Source organism: Candida margitis (assembly GCF_024628925.1).
Source record: "Candida margitis strain CBS 14175 chromosome Unknown scaffold8, whole genome shotgun sequence".
Lineage (NCBI taxonomy): Eukaryota > Fungi > Ascomycota > Pichiomycetes > Serinales > Debaryomycetaceae > Lodderomyces > Lodderomyces margitis.
Genome location: NW_026261749.1, coordinates 26,289 through 43,671, shown reverse-complemented (window position 1 = coordinate 43,671; position 17,383 = coordinate 26,289). Strand labels below are relative to the sequence as shown.

Here is a 17,383-nt window from a genome sequence, read left to right as displayed (position 1 = left end):
GTGTTAGCGCAGAGAATGCCTTTAATACTGTTAATCATATATAGGTTCTTGATTTATGGATTTTATTTATTTGCTTAATTTGGTGATTCGAGGTGGGCCTGTATGTAGCTCTGATTTTGTCTTAGATGGTTTGCAATCGTTTAGCCACCACGCATATCGAGTGAAATACAATGAAAGTGTTATTGTGGCACGATGGAACAATCGGTTAGGAGGTTCCAGAAAGTTCTCTTTCAGGCAACTGTAGAATTTTGTAAAGGTACAAGATCAAACAAGAGTTGAGTTGCTCAAGGCATTATATTCTGTCCTAGTACATAATCTATAAACGACTTACCATAACGATCCTAATCATAATTAAAAAAAGTCCGCGCTATCTCAGCTTAATTGAGCCTTCAAATTTTTCAACTGTGCCAATACAGCCGACTTTGCAGTACCTCCAATAGCATCTCTTCTCTCAACACTGACTTCGAAATCAAAAGTGTCCATCACATCCTTGTCAAACCTGTCGTCGATCTCCTTCAATTGTTCAAATGTCAACTGATCGATGCCTGACAAATTTTCATCTTCGGCCTTTCTAACACATTCACCGGATATATGGTGGGTTTCTCTAAATGGAACGCCTTTCCTCACCAAATAGTCAGCTAAATCGGTAGCCAACATGTCCATAGTCAAAGCACCTTCCATATTGGACTTGTTAATTTTCAAAGTACTGATGACACCGGTGGCAATCAAGATCGAGTGTTCGACAGTAGTTAATGCGTCAAACAATGGTTCTTTATCTTCTTGCATGTCTTTATTGTACGTGGATGGAATCGACTTTATTGACATCAAGAATCCTGATAATTCGCCAAAAATTCTTCCGCTTTTACCACGCAATAATTCCAACGAATCTGGATTCTTCTTCTGTGGCATCAACGAAGACCCGGTAGAGTAAGCATCTGCTAATTTAATGAATCCAAACTCAGCACTAGAGTAAATAATCAAATCCTCAGCAAAACGTGAAATATGGTTCATGAATAATGTTCCCCAAAACAATGTCTCAACAACAAAATCACGGTCACTCACAGCTGTCAACGAGTTTCCAATGACACCATCAAAGCCTAGTCCTTTGGCTAAAAAGGAGCGATCAATGCCGTATGGATGTCCAGCCAACGCACCAGAGCCCAATGGTGATTGATTGACACGTTCGATAATTTGTTGCAATCTCTTGTAATCCTCGGTGAAATAGGTAGCATATGAACTCAACCAGTGTGCCCACCTAATAGGCTGAGCTCTTTGCAAGTGGGTGTATCCTGGCATCAAAACATCAATCTCATTCTCAGATCTAGTCAAAATAGTTTCAATAAATACTTTCAACTTCAAGCTCAAATCCTTCAAGGACTCACGCACAAATATTCTCATGTCAGTCGCAACTTGATCGTTTCTAGACCTCCCGGTGTGCACCTTACCAGCAATGTTTTTACCAATAATTTCACCCAATCTTCTCTCGTTGGCTGTGTGAATATCTTCATCTCCTGGTTTTTCAACAAATTTGTTCTCCTTCCATTCGCTACGAATCACCTCTAACCCTTCATGAATTTTTGCCAATTCATCGCTGGTGATCAATCCTAACTTGTTGAGACCCTGAGTGTACACCTTAGTTCCCGTGAGATCAGCATCGTACATGATTTTATCATAGGGCAAACTGGCATTGTATAAATCCATCAATGGGTCAGTTGCTCCGGTGAATCTTCCACCCCAAAGTTTACTTTCGCTTGGTTGTACTTGATCAGACATTATCAGCTTGTTGTTTTGTCGAGTATTAAGTTGGTGGGAATTTTAAAATGAAAAAAGTTTTATTTCATCGCGGCTAATTTTAATTTCCTAATTCAGTTGTGAGTCATTTTGAGATTTTAGCACGACCAATGGAGGTAGTGGCGAAGATATTGCATTCTTCTAAAGGTACAATCACTCCAATTAATTTACTGTGTTGAGTTTATACCCGTAAGCATTTCGGCTTTTAATATTCAGGAGGCATTAAAGCAAAACAATCCCACAAATGAAATTTCTCCCTGAGTTTGCGGTATGTTGAAACAAAACCTTCAAAATTACACATTTAACAATTTTTACATTTATCAATATAGACAGAGGGCGTTACCGCTCAAACTCCATGGTGTAAGCATTCCAAAAAGTTTGAGAAAGAGATCCCCTCTAATACAGTGTATTGTTGTACTGTTTCGTATAAAGTAAGTCCGATTAAACTTTCATTTTGTGCACGTGTCAATTGATCTTGGCGTGTACTCAAAATGCTTGACTTGGAGTATTTGACCAAGAAAATGAGACACACCAAGAGGATTCAGCTATAGTAAACAGCATGAGTACCCTTCTACAAGATTACGTCATATCTGCTGCTATTTTAATTCACAATTTTCTTGTCCCTTTATGTATTCTTCCGAAAATTCGGGGGAAAAGCTTAATCCGAAGTTTAGGGATAAGATAAACACGCAATAAAAGGCAGAGAGTAGCGTCGAGACAGTTTGTTCTTACCTTTAAGCCAATCATGAACGTGTATCAAGAGTCTACACCCACCATCAGTATTTCCCCAGAAGCTCGACACGAACTCGCACGGCATTTTTATTTCTCCAAGCCAAGAACACACGTCAAACTTTTCTTGGTTGAAGTGGATTATTTCTTGGTAAGCAATTATCAATTTTTTGTTTATTCTCTCTCTTTGGCTGCAATAATATCTCTACAAATAAGCATACTCTCTATTGTTTGCAACAATATCTGGGGTCATTCACACAAAATCTTGGTATTGTAGCTCCACACGGAGCCTTTCCATTGTTCAGGTTCTATCTAGCTCTGTTGTGTACAAAGTTGCCGTACAAACTTTATTTCAAAAACCACCCTCGAGTTTGCTATTGTGCTTAAATGTCTTAGTTGATGCTCAGTTGCGTGAGGGGGAAAGTGAATAGAAGATCAATTATAGTTTCAGGATTCCTGTCTGGTTCAATTCAACTATAAATAGGTGTAGAGACTTCCCTTGACCTCAAAAGTAACTGACCTTCTACCCCTGCTTCTATCCTGCACTATTAACAATGTCAGTCAAAGAATTTGATTCAGTTTCGAAGCATTCGGCGGGATCTTTCAACAATGACAACAAGAGTTCAGATGATTTGACTTCCAAAGAGTCGCATGAAGCGGAGCATGGAAATGTGCTTTCCAGATACACCGAACATGAAGTAATGCAGATGGGTAGAAATTATGCAGCTGAGAATGATATGGATACAGAACTATTCGCCAATGCAGCTGCATTGGCAAGATCGCCTGCTGGGTTCTTAGATATGGCTTTCCTTTCGGACGAAGAGAAGGCGGCTCTTAAACTCGAAGCGACAAAGAAATGGCACATTCCTAAAAAGTTGGTCGCAGTTATTGCATTAGGGTCAATGGCCGCTGCAGTGCAAGGCATGGACCAAACTGTTATCAACGGTGCAACACTATTCTACCCACGTGCATTTGGTGTCACTGAAATGAAAGATGCTGATTTGATTGAGGGATTGGTCAATGGAGCACCTTACTTGTGTGCATCCTGTATTGCTTGTTGGATGTCCGACTTTTGGAACAGACATTTGGGAAGAAAATGGGTTATATTTTGGACGTGTTTCATATCTGCCATCACGTGTGTGTGGCAAGGGTTTGTCAACAATTGGTGGCACTTGTTCATTTCTCGATTCTTTTTGGGATTCGGTGTTGGTATCAAATCTGCAACTGTTCCTCCGTATGCAGCAGAATGTGCACCAAAGCATATTCGTGGTGCGTTGGTCATGTTGTGGCAATTTTTTACAGCAGTTGGAATAATGTTTGGTTATGTTGCTGCTTTGGCATTCTACTACGTCCCTGACAGAAGCTTTGGCACCGGATTGAATTGGCGATTGATGTTGGGAAGTGCCTGTATACCGGCTTTCATTGTTTTATTTCAAGTTCCCTACGTGCCAGAGTCGCCACGTTGGCTAATGGGGAAAGGAAGACACAAGGAAGCGTTTGAGTCCTTGAAAGTATTGCGTTTTGACGAAATTTCAGCAGCAAGGGATTGCTTTTATCAGTATGTTTTGTTGAAGGAGGAAGGCTCTTACAAGATCCCCACCTGGAAAAGAATCATCGAAATGTTTACCGTTCGAAGAAACAGAAATGGTGCCATTGCTTCTTGGATCGTCATGTTTATGCAGCAATTCTGTGGTATCAACGTCATTGCTTATTATTCGTCTTCGATTTTCATTGAAGCTAATTTGAGTGAAATCAAAGCCATGTTGGCATCCTGGGGGTTCGGAATGATCAATTTCTTGTTTGCAATTCCTGCATTCTTGACGATTGATAAATTTGGAAGAAGAAACTTGTTGCTCTTTGCATTTCCGATAATGTCAGTATTTTTGTTGATTGCAGGGTTTGGATTCTTGATTGATGATACCAGAGGCAAGTTGGGCATGGTTACCACAGGCATATACCTATTTTCGTGTGTCTACTCCTCATCTGAAGGACCGGTTCCATTCACCTACTCAGCTGAAGCTTTCCCGTTATATATCAGGGATTTGGGCATGGCCTGGGCCACTTCAACGTGTTGGTTCTTCAATTTCTTATTGGCATTCACATGGCCACGTTTGCAGAATCAATTCACGCCCACAGGTGCGTTTGGATTTTACGCCGCATGGAACGTAGTTGGATTCTTCATGGTACTTTGGTTCCTACCTGAAACCAAAGGTTTGACGTTGGAGGAATTGGATCATGTGTTTTCAGTATCTGCAACTAAACATGCTGCGTATCAGACAAGGAATTTATGGAGAAATTTTCAAGTCCTTGTCATGCGCAAGGACATCGAGCCTTTACCTCCATTATACAAATCAGTAGCAATTAGCCCTACGTTTGAGGAAAAAGCCGAAATTGTCCATGCTGAGTAAATTTGGTTAATGGTTTGTTTTAAATTATCTAGTTAATATTTGTTTCAACGTGTATTAAGGTTATTACGCTATATTCTCTATCATTGTAGCAAATCTTTACAAAAAAACAAGTATAGTTCCTACCACGTGCTTATGGCTTACATCTACCCGTGAATCTTGGGTACAACGAACAGTCTCTAACAGTAAACCTGTCACAGAGCCATGCCAAAATTCTTTCAGTACCAAGACCATAACCACCGTGTTCACAGGTACCATAACGACGTTGGTCCAACAACCAGTAGTAAGCGGAAGGATCAATTTTTTCTCTCTTGAATCCAGCTAGTAACTCATCGTAGTCAACAGTCCTCATACTTCCCCCGGTTATTTCACCAACATTTGGCATCAAGACATCAACCGATTCGGTCACCCTTGGATCATCTTGACATTTTTGCATGTAGAAGGATTTAATCTCCACTGGGAACCTGGTCAACAAGATAGGTTCGTTAATGGTGTCAACCATTTTTCTTTCTTGAGCTTCAGCGATATCGTCACCAAAAGAGTATGGTTTACCCTCGTCGTTCAAAACACCACGTTCGTTCAACCATTCCAATGCTTCAATGTATTCCATTCTCTTGAAAGGCAACTTTGGCACTTGGAATCCAGGGTTCAATTGCTTAACCAATTCACCAGCAACAGGGTCTTTCAACACACTTTCCACTGTTTTTGAGATTAATTTTTCCAAATGGTTCAATAAATCATCAAATGTGAGGAATGCCAATTCTGCTTCGATATGGGTATACTCACTCAAATGTCTTCTGGTATGTGATTTTTCAGCTCTAAATGATTCTTGAATACAGTACACATCACCTAATGCGGGCAAACAGGTTTCCAAGTACAATTGTGACGATTGTGTCAAATAAGCTTCTTCTCCGTAATAGTTCATCTTGAACAAGGTTGATCCACCTTCAACTTGCGTCTGCACCATACATGGTGGAGTAACTTCCAACAAACCTTCTTCTTTGTAAAAGTCTCTAATGGCGTGCAAAAATGCTGCTCTGACTCTCATCACTGCGGAGATACTTTCACCTCTTAAAGTTAAATGGCGTTGGTCTAACAACAACGAAGGGTCAGCACCTTCCTGGATTTTGTTTGTAAATGCATCTTCACCACTTGGGGCCAAACCGACAATTTCGTAGTAATCAGCTTTTAGCTCGACACCACCTGGAGCAGTCTTACCTTCGGGTAACTTTGAAATCACACCTTTGATCAGCACCGTAGATTCAACTGTCAATTCCTGGGTCTGTCTAGCCTTGGCCAAGTCTCCTGTCAATACACATTGCAAGTATCCAGTTCCATCTCTCAATGTTATAAAGGCTAAGCCCTTTTGTACTCTCAAACGGTGTACCCACCCGTTGACTTGTACTCTAGAGCCAATGCTATCCTGAATTGATCTCAATTTGATCTTCTTTGCAGCTGGCAAGGATTTGTCCTCTTCAATTGAAGTCAAATCCAAATCGGCAACTTTAGGTAATGACTCTTTTTCCGCTTCGAGTTTAGATTGCTTTTCCGCCTTCTTTTTCAATCCTTCAGCCCCCTTCTTGGCTTTTTTCAACGCTGATGGCGAGATCTCAGTGTATGCAAATTTAGTTTTATCTTCCTCTGTTTCCTTATAAACGAGGATTTTAGCATCGGGGTTGACAAATAACGCATAAGCAGGGGTTGCATATGGTTGTGCCTCTGTTCCGGAGTGCTCAGAAGAGTCAACTCCGGTCTTTTCGTTAACGTATGTAGTTGACATAGTAATCCTTAATGAATATTTCTGGGTTAATTGAAGAGTAAAAATTCTGACTCAATTTTTTTCTTCCTTTTCTTTTTTCTTTTTTTTTTTATTTTTTATTTTGATTTTTATTTTATTTTTTTTTTTTTGTCTTCTTCAAATTGAAATTGAAAATGAAAAAGGTGAAAAAAAAAAAGAAAAATAAAAAAATAAAAAATCTTACGAATATTTGCAAATTCCGTTACAAGTAAAGCCCATTAAAGAATCTCCCACCATGGCTTTAGCTCAGTCCTTAGCTTCATTATCCTTAGCCGTATCAGGCGAAAGTGCTAATGCATTGCCAACCAAGACATTAGTATTCAAGCCAAAGACTGCAAAAACAGCTACTCCTGTTCCAGTATTGGTCTTTGCACTTCAGTCTACCGTCACACCCACTCCAACCATTGCAAAGTCAGCCAATGTCAAGGAACCTAGATTGGCAAAGGACGATTTGGTGCAAGAATTCTTCAAAGTGTCTGCCAAAGAAGTGTCAATCGCTAATTTGTCTAAGGATTTAGCGGGAAAGGTGAAAATCGTACTTGATGATAACATTGTTAAGACTGCAGAAAAAGATGAGACTTTAAAGTTGACAACTGAATCGGAAGCTGCCTGCTTGCCTGCCAAGGCCGTCTTGGAATTTTTGAAATCTACAGGAATTGAGACTGTTGAAACCGATTTTGCAGCTGAGCCTGTTGCAACTGTTCCATCAAAGGACAAGAAGCCAGCACCTGCCAAGAAAGATGATGCAAAGATTGAAGATGCGAAATTGATTGGTATCACCATTGACAAGGAAAAGGATTTCTCCAACTGGTACACTCAAGTTGTGGTAAAGAGTGAAATGTTGGACTATTACGACGTCTCTGGTTGTTACATCCTTAGACCTAACTCATATGCAGTTTGGGAAACGATCCAAGATTGGTTCAACCAAAAGATTAGATCCTTGGGTGTTCAAAATGCTTACTTTCCCATGTTTGTCTCTCAAAGGGTCTTGGAGAAGGAGAAGGACCACATTGAGGGTTTTGCTCCGGAAGTTGCTTGGGTTACCAAGGCTGGTAACTCTGAATTGGACGAACACATAGCTATCAGACCAACATCCGAGACTGTTATGTATCCATACTATGCCAAATGGATCAGGTCACACCGTGATTTGCCATTGAGATTGAACCAATGGAACTCTGTTGTTCGTTGGGAATTTAAGCACCCACAACCATTTTTAAGAACTAGAGAGTTCTTGTGGCAAGAGGGACACACTGCCCATTTGACCAAGGAATCAGCTGCCGAAGAAGTGTTGCAAATTTTGGACTTTTATGCTGGTATATATGAAGAATTGTTGGCTGTTCCTGTTGTCAAAGGTAAAAAGACAGAAAATGAGAAGTTTGCTGGTGGTGACTACACAACCACAGTAGAGGGTTTCATTGCTGCAACTGGTAGAGGTATACAAGGTGGTACGTCGCACCATTTGGGACAAAACTTTTCCAAGATGTTCAACATCTCTGTTGAGAACCCAGATGGAGCTGATAAGGAACGTTTGTATGCTTATCAAAACTCGTGGGGTTTGTCCACTAGAGTGATTGGTGTGATGGTCATGACCCATTCTGATAATAAAGGTTTGGTATTGCCTCCAAGAGTAGCACAGACACAAGCCGTTGTTATCCCAGTTGGGGTCACAGCAAAGACTAACGAAGACCAGAGGAAGCAAATCAATGGCGGTGCCGAAGAAATTGAACAAAGGTTGAAAAAGGCTGGTATTAGAGTTACCGGTGATTACAGAGACTCTTACAATCCAGGTTGGAAGTTTGCTGACTGGGAATTGAAAGGTGTCCCACTTCGATTAGAGTTTGGTCCAAAAGATTTGGAGTCGAAACAAGTAACTGTTGTTAGAAGAAATGACGGTGCAAAATACACTGTCAAGTTAGACGAATTGGAGAAGCGTATTCCAGAATTATTAGATGAAATGCAAAAGGCATTGTTAGATAAAGCAAGGAAAGATTTCGATGAACATAGAGTATTGGTTGAAGATTGGAAGGATTTTGTCCCAACTTTGAACAAAAAGAATGTCATTTTGGCTCCATGGTGTGGAGATGCTGATTGTGAGGATGATATCAAAGATGCTTCAGCCAAGAATGATGATGGTGAAGATGGTGATGTAGATGAAAAAGCCCCATCAATGGGAGCCAAGTCATTATGTATTCCATTCGAACAACCAGATTTGAAGGCTGGCCAAAAATGTGTCAAGTGTGATAGAAAGGCTGTCACGTATTGTATGTTTGGTAGATCTTATTAGGTTTGTTTAATTTATGTCTATGTAAATATCTAATTCCAAAATGTAGAAGCCTCTATGTCTTTTATATCATCAGCGACAGTCACTACTTCCCCATCATTCACGTCAAGGTGATATAACTTCGATACCCCGTTATCGCTGAGGTATTGTAAAGTCTTTCTATAATTGAGACCGATGTGATCAATTGAATGGGCATCGTCTGATAAACAAAATCGACCACCGCCATACTCGATAATCGCCTGTACGAGATCGCTTTTTGGGTAAGGACAGTCCCAGCCTTTCCTAATGGCAGCGGAATTTAGTTCAAACATAGCACCATAATTACCTGCCTTTTTTATAGCGGAAATAATGACATCCCAAACCTCAGGCCAATCTTCTTTAATTCTTATATCCTTTGTGAGCTTGTTAGTGGTGTCGTCAAAGTCGTCATCAGGCTGACATAGACGAATCAAGTCGAAATGGCCAATGACTTGTGGCTTTAAATCAATCACATTAGACACTAATTCAAAGTAGTCTTTATACAACGACCTGGACAATCCGCTTTTGCTAGCTGCTTTTGCTTCCTTCCAAAGTTCTTTTGAGAAATCTATTGGAAATCCATGCACATAGTGGACTGAACCCACACTCATTTGGACCAGAGGGTGTTTAAGTATTTCTGCGGAGTAATCCACATGCGATTTATCTATTCCTTCCACCTCGAACCCAATTATGATTTTTATTTTATCCAGATATTTCGATTGTACCTTCTTGGCATGCACCAAATATTTATTGAAATCATCCAGTAACTCCTTTATTCCATACCCCTTTTCCTTTTCCTCAGGATACAAGTATGACTGGTCGAGTCTTGGCATGTGTTCTGTAAGACAAAGCACTTCGAAACCACGGTCGATGTAGCTTTGGACCATGTCTTCTAAGGGATCATGCGCATGCGATATATAATCGCCACTGTGTGAATGATGGGAATGCATCCGAGTGAGTCTCTTAGGTAAAACTATTCACCTGTGAATATTGGTGAGACTTCTTTTTTTGTTCAAGAACGTGGGGAGCCTCTTCTCATTTTATAGCCCTTTGTGCTCTGAGGCAATTTAGTCTGGAATTTTTTTATACCTGCGGAAAAGTTTACTTAATTTGTCACGATAGCGGAAATCGGAAACAACTAGTGGATGATCAGAACAATACCAACAAGATCGAAGCCGTACGGAATAGTGCGATATTTAGGCACTAGTGCGTCCCTTACCCCAACAATCAAAGAACAGTTACTTGCTTCTCCACCTGTTGGTTCAATTCTTGAAGTGCGTGGGTTTGTCAAAAGTATAAGAAATTCGAAAAATGTCGGATTCTTGGACATTTCGGACGGTTCAACATCAAAGATAATCAATGTAGTTCTTGTTGGTAAGAATCAGCCTAAATTTCAAGTTGGAGAGAGTGTGATTGTCAAGGGCGAATGGGATATAAGCAAGGGAAAGGGCCAAGATAAGGAGCTCAAATACAACCCCGATGACCCTGACCATACGTATGAAATCATTGGCCGAGTACCCGAGGACTATCCCTTGCAAAAGAAGGCTACTTCGATGTCGTTTTTAAGGACTCTACCATCATTGAAGCATAGAGCTTCAACAATTGCGTCGTTTTATAGACTACGATCCTTTTTGGAAACGCAAATGATGGGTTTTTTCAACAACCATAGCTTTACAAGAGTGAGCCCTCCATTAATCACAAGTTCAGACTGTGAAGGTGCTGGAGAAACGTTTGAGATAAAACTGGCAGAGGAGTTTTTTGACAAAAAGGCATATTTGACGGTCTCTACCCAGTTGCATCTTGAAGCGATTGCGTTGGCTCTTAACAGGGCATGGACATTGACTCCTTGCTTTAGAGCGGAAGATTCCAAGACTAATAGACATTTAAGCGAATTTTGGATGTTGGAAGCCGAGGTCTCATACTTGGATGATTTGGAGCCTTTGCTAAACTTCACTGAAGAGATGATCAAATATGCCACAGGGAAGCTCGTGGAAAGAAAGGAGGACTATCTTGATGGGACATACTTGGACAAAGAGGTTATAGAGTCTAGGTGGAGACATGTTCTTGGTGACTGGCGTCGCATCTCTTATAATGAAGCTCTCGATGAGTTGAACAGCAAAGGAGCGAACTTGAGATTTGGCGACTCGTTAAACTTGGACCATGAAAGGGTATTAGCTGAAAGGGGTCCTGTTTTTGTTACTGATTACCCAGCATTGATGAAACCATTCTACATGTCAAAGTCATTAAAGTATAACCAAGAGAAACCAACAGTTGCATGTTTTGATTTACTATTGCCTCAGTTTGGAGAACTAGTTGGTGGATCCTTGAGGGAGCATAATTATGACACACTTGTCGAATCGATGCTGAATAACAATATGGATCTAGAAGACATGGACTGGTACACTAATTTGCGTAAATGCGGTACTATTCCACATGGTGGCTTTGGTATGGGCTGGGAACGATTTGTGACTTATTTGTCAGGACATGATAATATCAGAGACTTGGTTCCATTTCCAAGAGCTCCTGGTCTTTGTAAAGCGTAGTTTGACATATAGACTGTATATACACACAGTGGACAATCTTTGTAACATACTCTCCACACACAGCAGACAAAAAATTTTTCAACTTTGCAAAAATTGCTAAAACCTTCTTTTCGCCATTGAATCAACACATTAGCCATAAACCACAAACAACTCAATAACATATTTACAAGATGGATCAGTTAAATGTCAAAGAGCAACAAGAGTTTCAACAAATTGTTGAACAAAAACAAATGAAGGATTTCATGAACTTGTACTCAAACTTGGTCTCAAGATGTTTTGAAGATTGTGTCAACGACTTTACTTCCAACAACTTGACATCAAAAGAGACCAGCTGTATTGCTAAATGTTCCGAAAAGTTCTTGAAGCATAGTGAACGTATTGGTCAAAGATTCCAAGAACAGAAGTATGTATAGTAAACTGAGATGAGGTAGATGAAATGATACTAACTATTTAAATCTAGTGCCTTATTGATGCAACAAGGTCAAAAATAAGACGGTTATTCATTCGAGGAATATAGTCTAGCTAGGACAGCAAGGGGCAAATCGGCCTGGATGCCGTTAAACTAGACGGAAATATTGTATATATAAATTACCACAAACTTTTATTAGATTTAACTTACGTAGGATTTAATCTGATTGATCAAGCTCCCGTGTGGATAAGATATACTCTACATCTTTTACATACGCATATAATTCCTCTTTTGTTTGGATTGCCTTGAATTGTTATCCTAAAAATTGTGAGGTTCAAAAAAAAATTATCATCAACTGTTGATTCACGACTTTACAACAATGTCTGAACAGGTGAAAATCAACCCCGACCTACTGATCATCCTTGTAGGGTCTGTAATAAACAAGTTCATAAGTGAATATGAGGGTGACATGCCTGACAATAGGGCCACGATACCCGTTCAAAACTTTATCACTGAGTTGAACGACACCACATACAAATATACAAGGGATTTTCCCAATGATGAAATAAACTTTCCTCAAATAGACATCAAACTACTATCATTCATCATAAACAGGACGTTGTACTTTAAGTTTGTCAGTGTGACGAATGATGAGGTAGTTGTGGAAGTGGGCGATAAGTATGAGAATTATTTGAAGAATATCGTCGCCACTTCAACGTTTCGGTATTCAAAATTCTTACTTAATGGGGCTAAACAGTTGTACCAATTAGAGAAGGAAAGTGTAAACGGAAGTGAAGACGTGATAGAGGATGCAAATGGAAATGGAGAAGTGATAGAGACCACCGAGGAAGTGAAAGAAAATGCTGAACCGACATACGAGGCAAATGCAGAGGAGGTCCCAACAGAAGGAGATGTGGAATCGCCACAACAGCAGTCAACGGAAAAGGAAAGTGAAGGTGACAATATAGAAGAGGAAGTGCGAGATGAGTCTAATGAAAGGGAGGGCAAAGAATCCGAACTTGTGGAAGAGGTAGAATTGGCCAGCCCAGAGATTGAAGAATTGTCACAGGTTGAAGGGAACACATCTGGACACATGGGGTCTGTAGAGAAGGAAAGCAAAGATCTGAGTCAACTGAACAAAGAGCAAACAGGCTCTGGCGAGTCGAAAGAAAAACTTGACGAAAATGATGAAAAGGATGACGATATACTGAAAACTATCTTAGAACTGCAAGATGTGTCGACCAAGGAAAATGAGGATCGAGAATCAGAAGATGAAAATGAAGGTAAGGATCCGCTTGAGCTTGTGGAACCAGTGACCGAGATAAATAAGGATGCAGACGCACAAATTGAAGAAAAGAGTCCATCTACTGCAGAAGAAGCTTCAATCAATGTTGAAGATTCATCTAAAATAAAAGAGACTAAAGATATAGCCGAGCCAAAGGATGAGCAAGAAGGCAATACATCAGATGAAGATGCTGAACAAGATAAGTCTGCAGTTGATGAATCGGCCTCACCTGAGCCAGCCGCGTCCAAAGAACCCTCTGAAGAAAAGACAATCGAGATTATTCAACTGGAACCGGAAGCAACAATGCAATCAAAATCTGAAGTGCAATCACGCAAGAGACCCAGATCACGCTCACCTGCACCTTCTCAACATCACAAGCGTTTCCAAAACATTGCTGTTAATCTCATAAGCTCTATTCAAGAGCACAGGTTCTCATCGCCATTTTTACAAGCAGTTAACCCAAAAGATGCGCCAAACTATTACGAAATGATATACCAACCAAAAGACTTGAAAAGTATACTGAAAGCCCTTAAATCAAAGAACGATCCTCCAGCGTATCTGCTGATTAAGGAACTTGAAAGAGACGTTATGCTAATGTTTGCTAATTGTATTATGTACAATAGGCCAGATGAGGACCTAGTGGATTTAACAAGAACTATGAAAAAGGATGTTGGTGATATGTTTAAGATGTTTAAAGAAGCTGAACTGGAGATGAAGTAGGAAAGTAAGTAAGTTATGTCATGTTAGAAAAGCGCAATTGTTGAATAATTTTTTTCTTCTTCTTCGTCTTTTTGGAAGTTTTGTATTACATCTTTTTTCAAATTCTTTTTCGTCTAAAGGCAAAGAGAGTGGCCGGCGTTAAAGTTTCATCCAGTAACAAGACCAGTTTAGATCATCATTTCATATTATACACGTATTTTCAACTCAATAATGACAAGGTTCAATTCACCGTTTGTTAAACAAACGTCATTTGAAGTGGAATATGCTCCTGCATTCATCACAAAATGGAGATCACAACGCACAGGTTTGCAATTAACTTATATCAACCAACCATCTCCTGTAGTGAATGGATACTTTGCCGTTGCCACTGAGATCAGTGATGATTCGGGCTCGCCGCATACTTTGGAACATTTAATCTTTATGGGATCAAAAAAGTACCCTTATAAAGGGTTATTGGATACTTTGGGTAATCGACTTTATTCTAATACAAATGCATGGACAGCTACTGATCAGACAGTGTATACGCTAACTACAGCAGGGTGGGATGGGTTTAAGACGTTGTTGCCCATTTATTTAGATCATTTGTTTAATCCAACTTTAACTGATGAAGCATGCTTAACTGAGGTTTATCATGTTGATGGAAGGGGAAAAGAGAAGGGAGTCGTGTTTAGTGAAATGCAGGGGATTCAAGGACAATCGTGGTTTGAGACTTCTAATCATTTGCAAAAGTTGTTGTATGCTCCTGGGCTGGGCTACTCTTCTGAAACTGGTGGGTTAATGGCTGAATTGCGCCATTTGACTAATGAAAGAATAAAGGAGTTCCATAAGTCAATGTATAGGCCTGATAATTTATGTGTGATTATCACTGGGTCAGTTGATCAGGATGAATTGTTGCAAATCATGACTGATTTTGATGCTGAGTTGGAGGAGTTGCCTCCTGTGGCTAATGAAAGACCATTTGTCGATTCAAAGCATGATGAGCCATTGACGGAAGACATTGTTAAAGTGGTCGAGTTTCCTGAGACTGATGAGTCAACCGGTGAAGTGTTGGTGTCTTGGATAGGTCCATTGGGTGACGACCCAATTATTAATACCGCTGTTGATATGGTGGGAGTTGCATTTACAGACAGTGCCATTTCCTTGTTTAATAAGCATCTTGTTGAGATCGATAATCCGTATGCTACTGATGTGGAGTATCACACTGATGATTATTATAGAACAGCATTGAATTTCATTTGTAATGGTGTGCCAACCGAGAAATTGGAGGAGTTGGCGGTGAAGTTGAAGGAATTGATTAAATCCCAAACTAATCCTGAAGAATTTAACTTGTTGTATATGAGACAAATTATCAATCAACAACGATTGAAATTCATATCTCAAACTGAGAAATCACCCGTTGCATTTTCCAACATTGCTATACTTGATTTCATTTATGGAAACCCTGATGGTAGTGATTTACCGAAATGGGCGCAAAACTTGGCTGAATATGATGATTTGTTAACCTGGACATCTCAGCAATGGTGTAATTTGATCAAGGAGTACTTTGTTGACAATAAGAGCGCTACTGTGTTGGGAACTCCGTCAAGGAAATTAAATGATGAACTTAAAAAGCAACAACGCGAGTTTAACAAGAGTGTGAAAGCGAAGCTAGGAGTGGAAGGGTTGAAACAAGCTGAGGAGAAATTGATTGCTTCCCATGAGTTTAATGATCGTCCAATACCCGAGGAGTTGCTTGTTGCGTTTGCAAAGCCCGATCCGTCGAAAATCGCCTTTATCAAAACAGACTCATATAAAGCTGGATACAATAAAGGAATTGTCAATATAAACACTAACCAATACATTGAATCAGGTGAAATTCATGCAAAGCTTAATCAAGATACTCCTTCCAATTTCCCCCTTTTCATGCATTTTGAAAGTTTTAAATCACAATTTGTCACGATTCAACTAGTAATGTCGTCGACTGAAATCAAACCTCATTTACTAAAATACATGTCGGTCATTGAAGAGATTTTTTCCATGTCAATCAAGTTACCCAATGGTGACTATTTACCTTATGAGCAAGTTGTGGCTGATTTAAATCGTGATTTGATTGAGTTTCAATTAGATAATGGGTTCAATTATCAGTTTCTCGATTTGATTTCGATGCTGGTTAAATGTGAGGCATCAAAATACACAACGGCAATCAATTGGTTGTATAAAATTGTCAATTTTGTTGAATTTGAACAAGCGAGGATTAAAGTCATTATTGAAAAGATATTGGGTTCGTTGCCGGATAAGAAACGGAATGGAGAATTGATGATGTATTCATCACAGTTTAGAAACTTGTTTAATGATTCATCATTGAGGAAACAACAGGATGCTATAAATACTGAGTCATTTTATAAAGAGTTGTTGCAATTGATCAACGAGGGCAAATTCAATGAAATCAAACGAGACTTGGATGAGATTAAACTGAGCTTATTCCAATTGGATAACATCAAAGTGATTATATTGGGAGATGTGTCAGCTTTGGAAACGCCAGTTAGCTCATGGGATAAATTTGTGTCATCATCTCCACCGGTCCAAAAAGAAGAAATTGTATCATCCATTGTTCCATTTAGTCAATTACCACGATCATTTCAATTCCAATCGGCATTGGGTCAACGCTGCCACTATGAAGCGTTTCTCATCGATATGCGTGCCACCGAATCAACCCATTTAGTTAGCGTTTCGCCCATCCCCACTGATTACTTACATGAAGATATCCCCAGGATTGCCTTGGCTATCGAATTCCTCTGTGCCGTTGAAGGCCCATTTTGGCGATCAATAAGAGGATCAGGACTAGCCTATGGCGTATCAATGAAACAAAATATCGAAACTGGATATTTGAGTTTTAATCTCTATCGCGCATCCGATGCCAAACAAGCATGGATCAAGTCGCGCGATATTGTCAAACAATATGCCAATGGAGATTTGGTTATTGATGAATTGAGTTTGGAAAATGCAATTGCCATGATTGTTAATGAATTGGCCAATGCACAAGAATCAAATTATGATGCAGCAACTGCCAAAGTGAGTGACAATTTGTTCAAACAGCGCGGACCCAATTACATCGAGTTGTTTTTGAACCAATTGAATCAATTGAATGTAAATGATGTGGTTTATGTGTTGAAGAAATATTTTGTTAATTTGTTTGATAGTGGGAAATCGGTTGTTTTTACTAGTTTGCCGATGGAAAAAATTGAAGAGATGGGCAAGTTTTTGCAAACTGAGGGATATAACATCAATGTGGAGGAAGTTAATACTGATGGATTAGATGAGGAAGAATTTGAAGATGAGAGTGAAGATGAGAGTGAAGATGAGAGCGATGATGGGAGTGATGAGGATGATGATGCAAGTGATGAAGAATAAGATAAATAGTAATA

General features: G+C 39.7%; 9 protein-coding genes across 9 annotated transcripts; 6 read left to right on the top strand and 3 right to left on the bottom strand. All coding sequences in view use genetic code 12, as the record gives it.

Annotated features, from left to right (window-relative positions):
- Positions 1 to 372: 372 nt before the first annotated feature.
- ARG4 (argininosuccinate lyase) lies at positions 373 to 1,773 on the bottom strand (the record flags this gene model as incomplete). The annotated part of the gene is made up of 1 exon (XM_051818109.1): positions 373 to 1,773. The coding sequence occupies one exon, from the start codon at positions 1,771 to 1,773 to the stop codon at positions 373 to 375; it is 1,401 nt and encodes a 466-aa protein (XP_051673541.1).
- A 1,301-nt stretch (positions 1,774 to 3,074) lies between these two features.
- Positions 3,075 to 4,928, top strand: CANMA_000725 (sugar porter family MFS transporter; the record flags this gene model as incomplete). The annotated part of the gene is made up of 1 exon (XM_051818108.1): positions 3,075 to 4,928. The coding sequence occupies one exon, from the start codon at positions 3,075 to 3,077 to the stop codon at positions 4,926 to 4,928; it is 1,854 nt and encodes a 617-aa protein (XP_051673540.1).
- A 130-nt stretch (positions 4,929 to 5,058) lies between these two features.
- Positions 5,059 to 6,705, bottom strand: DED81 (asparagine--tRNA ligase; the record flags this gene model as incomplete). The annotated part of the gene is made up of 1 exon (XM_051818107.1): positions 5,059 to 6,705. The coding sequence occupies one exon, from the start codon at positions 6,703 to 6,705 to the stop codon at positions 5,059 to 5,061; it is 1,647 nt and encodes a 548-aa protein (XP_051673539.1).
- Positions 6,706 to 6,958: 253 nt separating this feature from the next.
- CANMA_000723 (proline--tRNA ligase) lies at positions 6,959 to 9,007 on the top strand (the record flags this gene model as incomplete). The annotated part of the gene is made up of 1 exon (XM_051818106.1): positions 6,959 to 9,007. One exon carries the CDS (start codon positions 6,959 to 6,961, stop codon positions 9,005 to 9,007), a length of 2,049 nt encoding a protein of 682 aa, XP_051673538.1.
- Positions 9,008 to 9,036: 29 nt separating this feature from the next.
- Positions 9,037 to 9,972, bottom strand: CANMA_000722 (histidinol-phosphatase; the record flags this gene model as incomplete). Its single annotated transcript, XM_051818105.1, has 1 exon — positions 9,037 to 9,972. One exon carries the CDS (start codon positions 9,970 to 9,972, stop codon positions 9,037 to 9,039), a length of 936 nt encoding a protein of 311 aa, XP_051673537.1.
- Positions 9,973 to 10,167: 195 nt separating this feature from the next.
- On the top strand, positions 10,168 to 11,565 carry CANMA_000721 (asparagine--tRNA ligase; the record flags this gene model as incomplete). Its single annotated transcript, XM_051818104.1, has 1 exon — positions 10,168 to 11,565. The coding sequence occupies one exon, from the start codon at positions 10,168 to 10,170 to the stop codon at positions 11,563 to 11,565; it is 1,398 nt and encodes a 465-aa protein (XP_051673536.1).
- Positions 11,566 to 11,735: 170 nt separating this feature from the next.
- On the top strand, positions 11,736 to 12,056 carry TIM9 (protein transporter; the record flags this gene model as incomplete). Its single annotated transcript, XM_051818103.1, has 2 exons — positions 11,736 to 11,968; positions 12,026 to 12,056. The coding sequence occupies 2 exons, from the start codon at positions 11,736 to 11,738 to the stop codon at positions 12,054 to 12,056; spliced, it is 264 nt and encodes an 87-aa protein (XP_051673535.1).
- Positions 12,057 to 12,353: 297 nt separating this feature from the next.
- On the top strand, positions 12,354 to 13,979 carry CANMA_000719 (uncharacterized protein; the record flags this gene model as incomplete). The annotated part of the gene is made up of 1 exon (XM_051818101.1): positions 12,354 to 13,979. One exon carries the CDS (start codon positions 12,354 to 12,356, stop codon positions 13,977 to 13,979), a length of 1,626 nt encoding a protein of 541 aa, XP_051673534.1.
- Positions 13,980 to 14,189: 210 nt separating this feature from the next.
- CANMA_000718 (uncharacterized protein) lies at positions 14,190 to 17,369 on the top strand (the record flags this gene model as incomplete). Its single annotated transcript, XM_051818100.1, has 1 exon — positions 14,190 to 17,369. One exon carries the CDS (start codon positions 14,190 to 14,192, stop codon positions 17,367 to 17,369), a length of 3,180 nt encoding a protein of 1,059 aa, XP_051673533.1.
- Between the last annotated feature and the right edge of the window lie 14 nt (positions 17,370 to 17,383).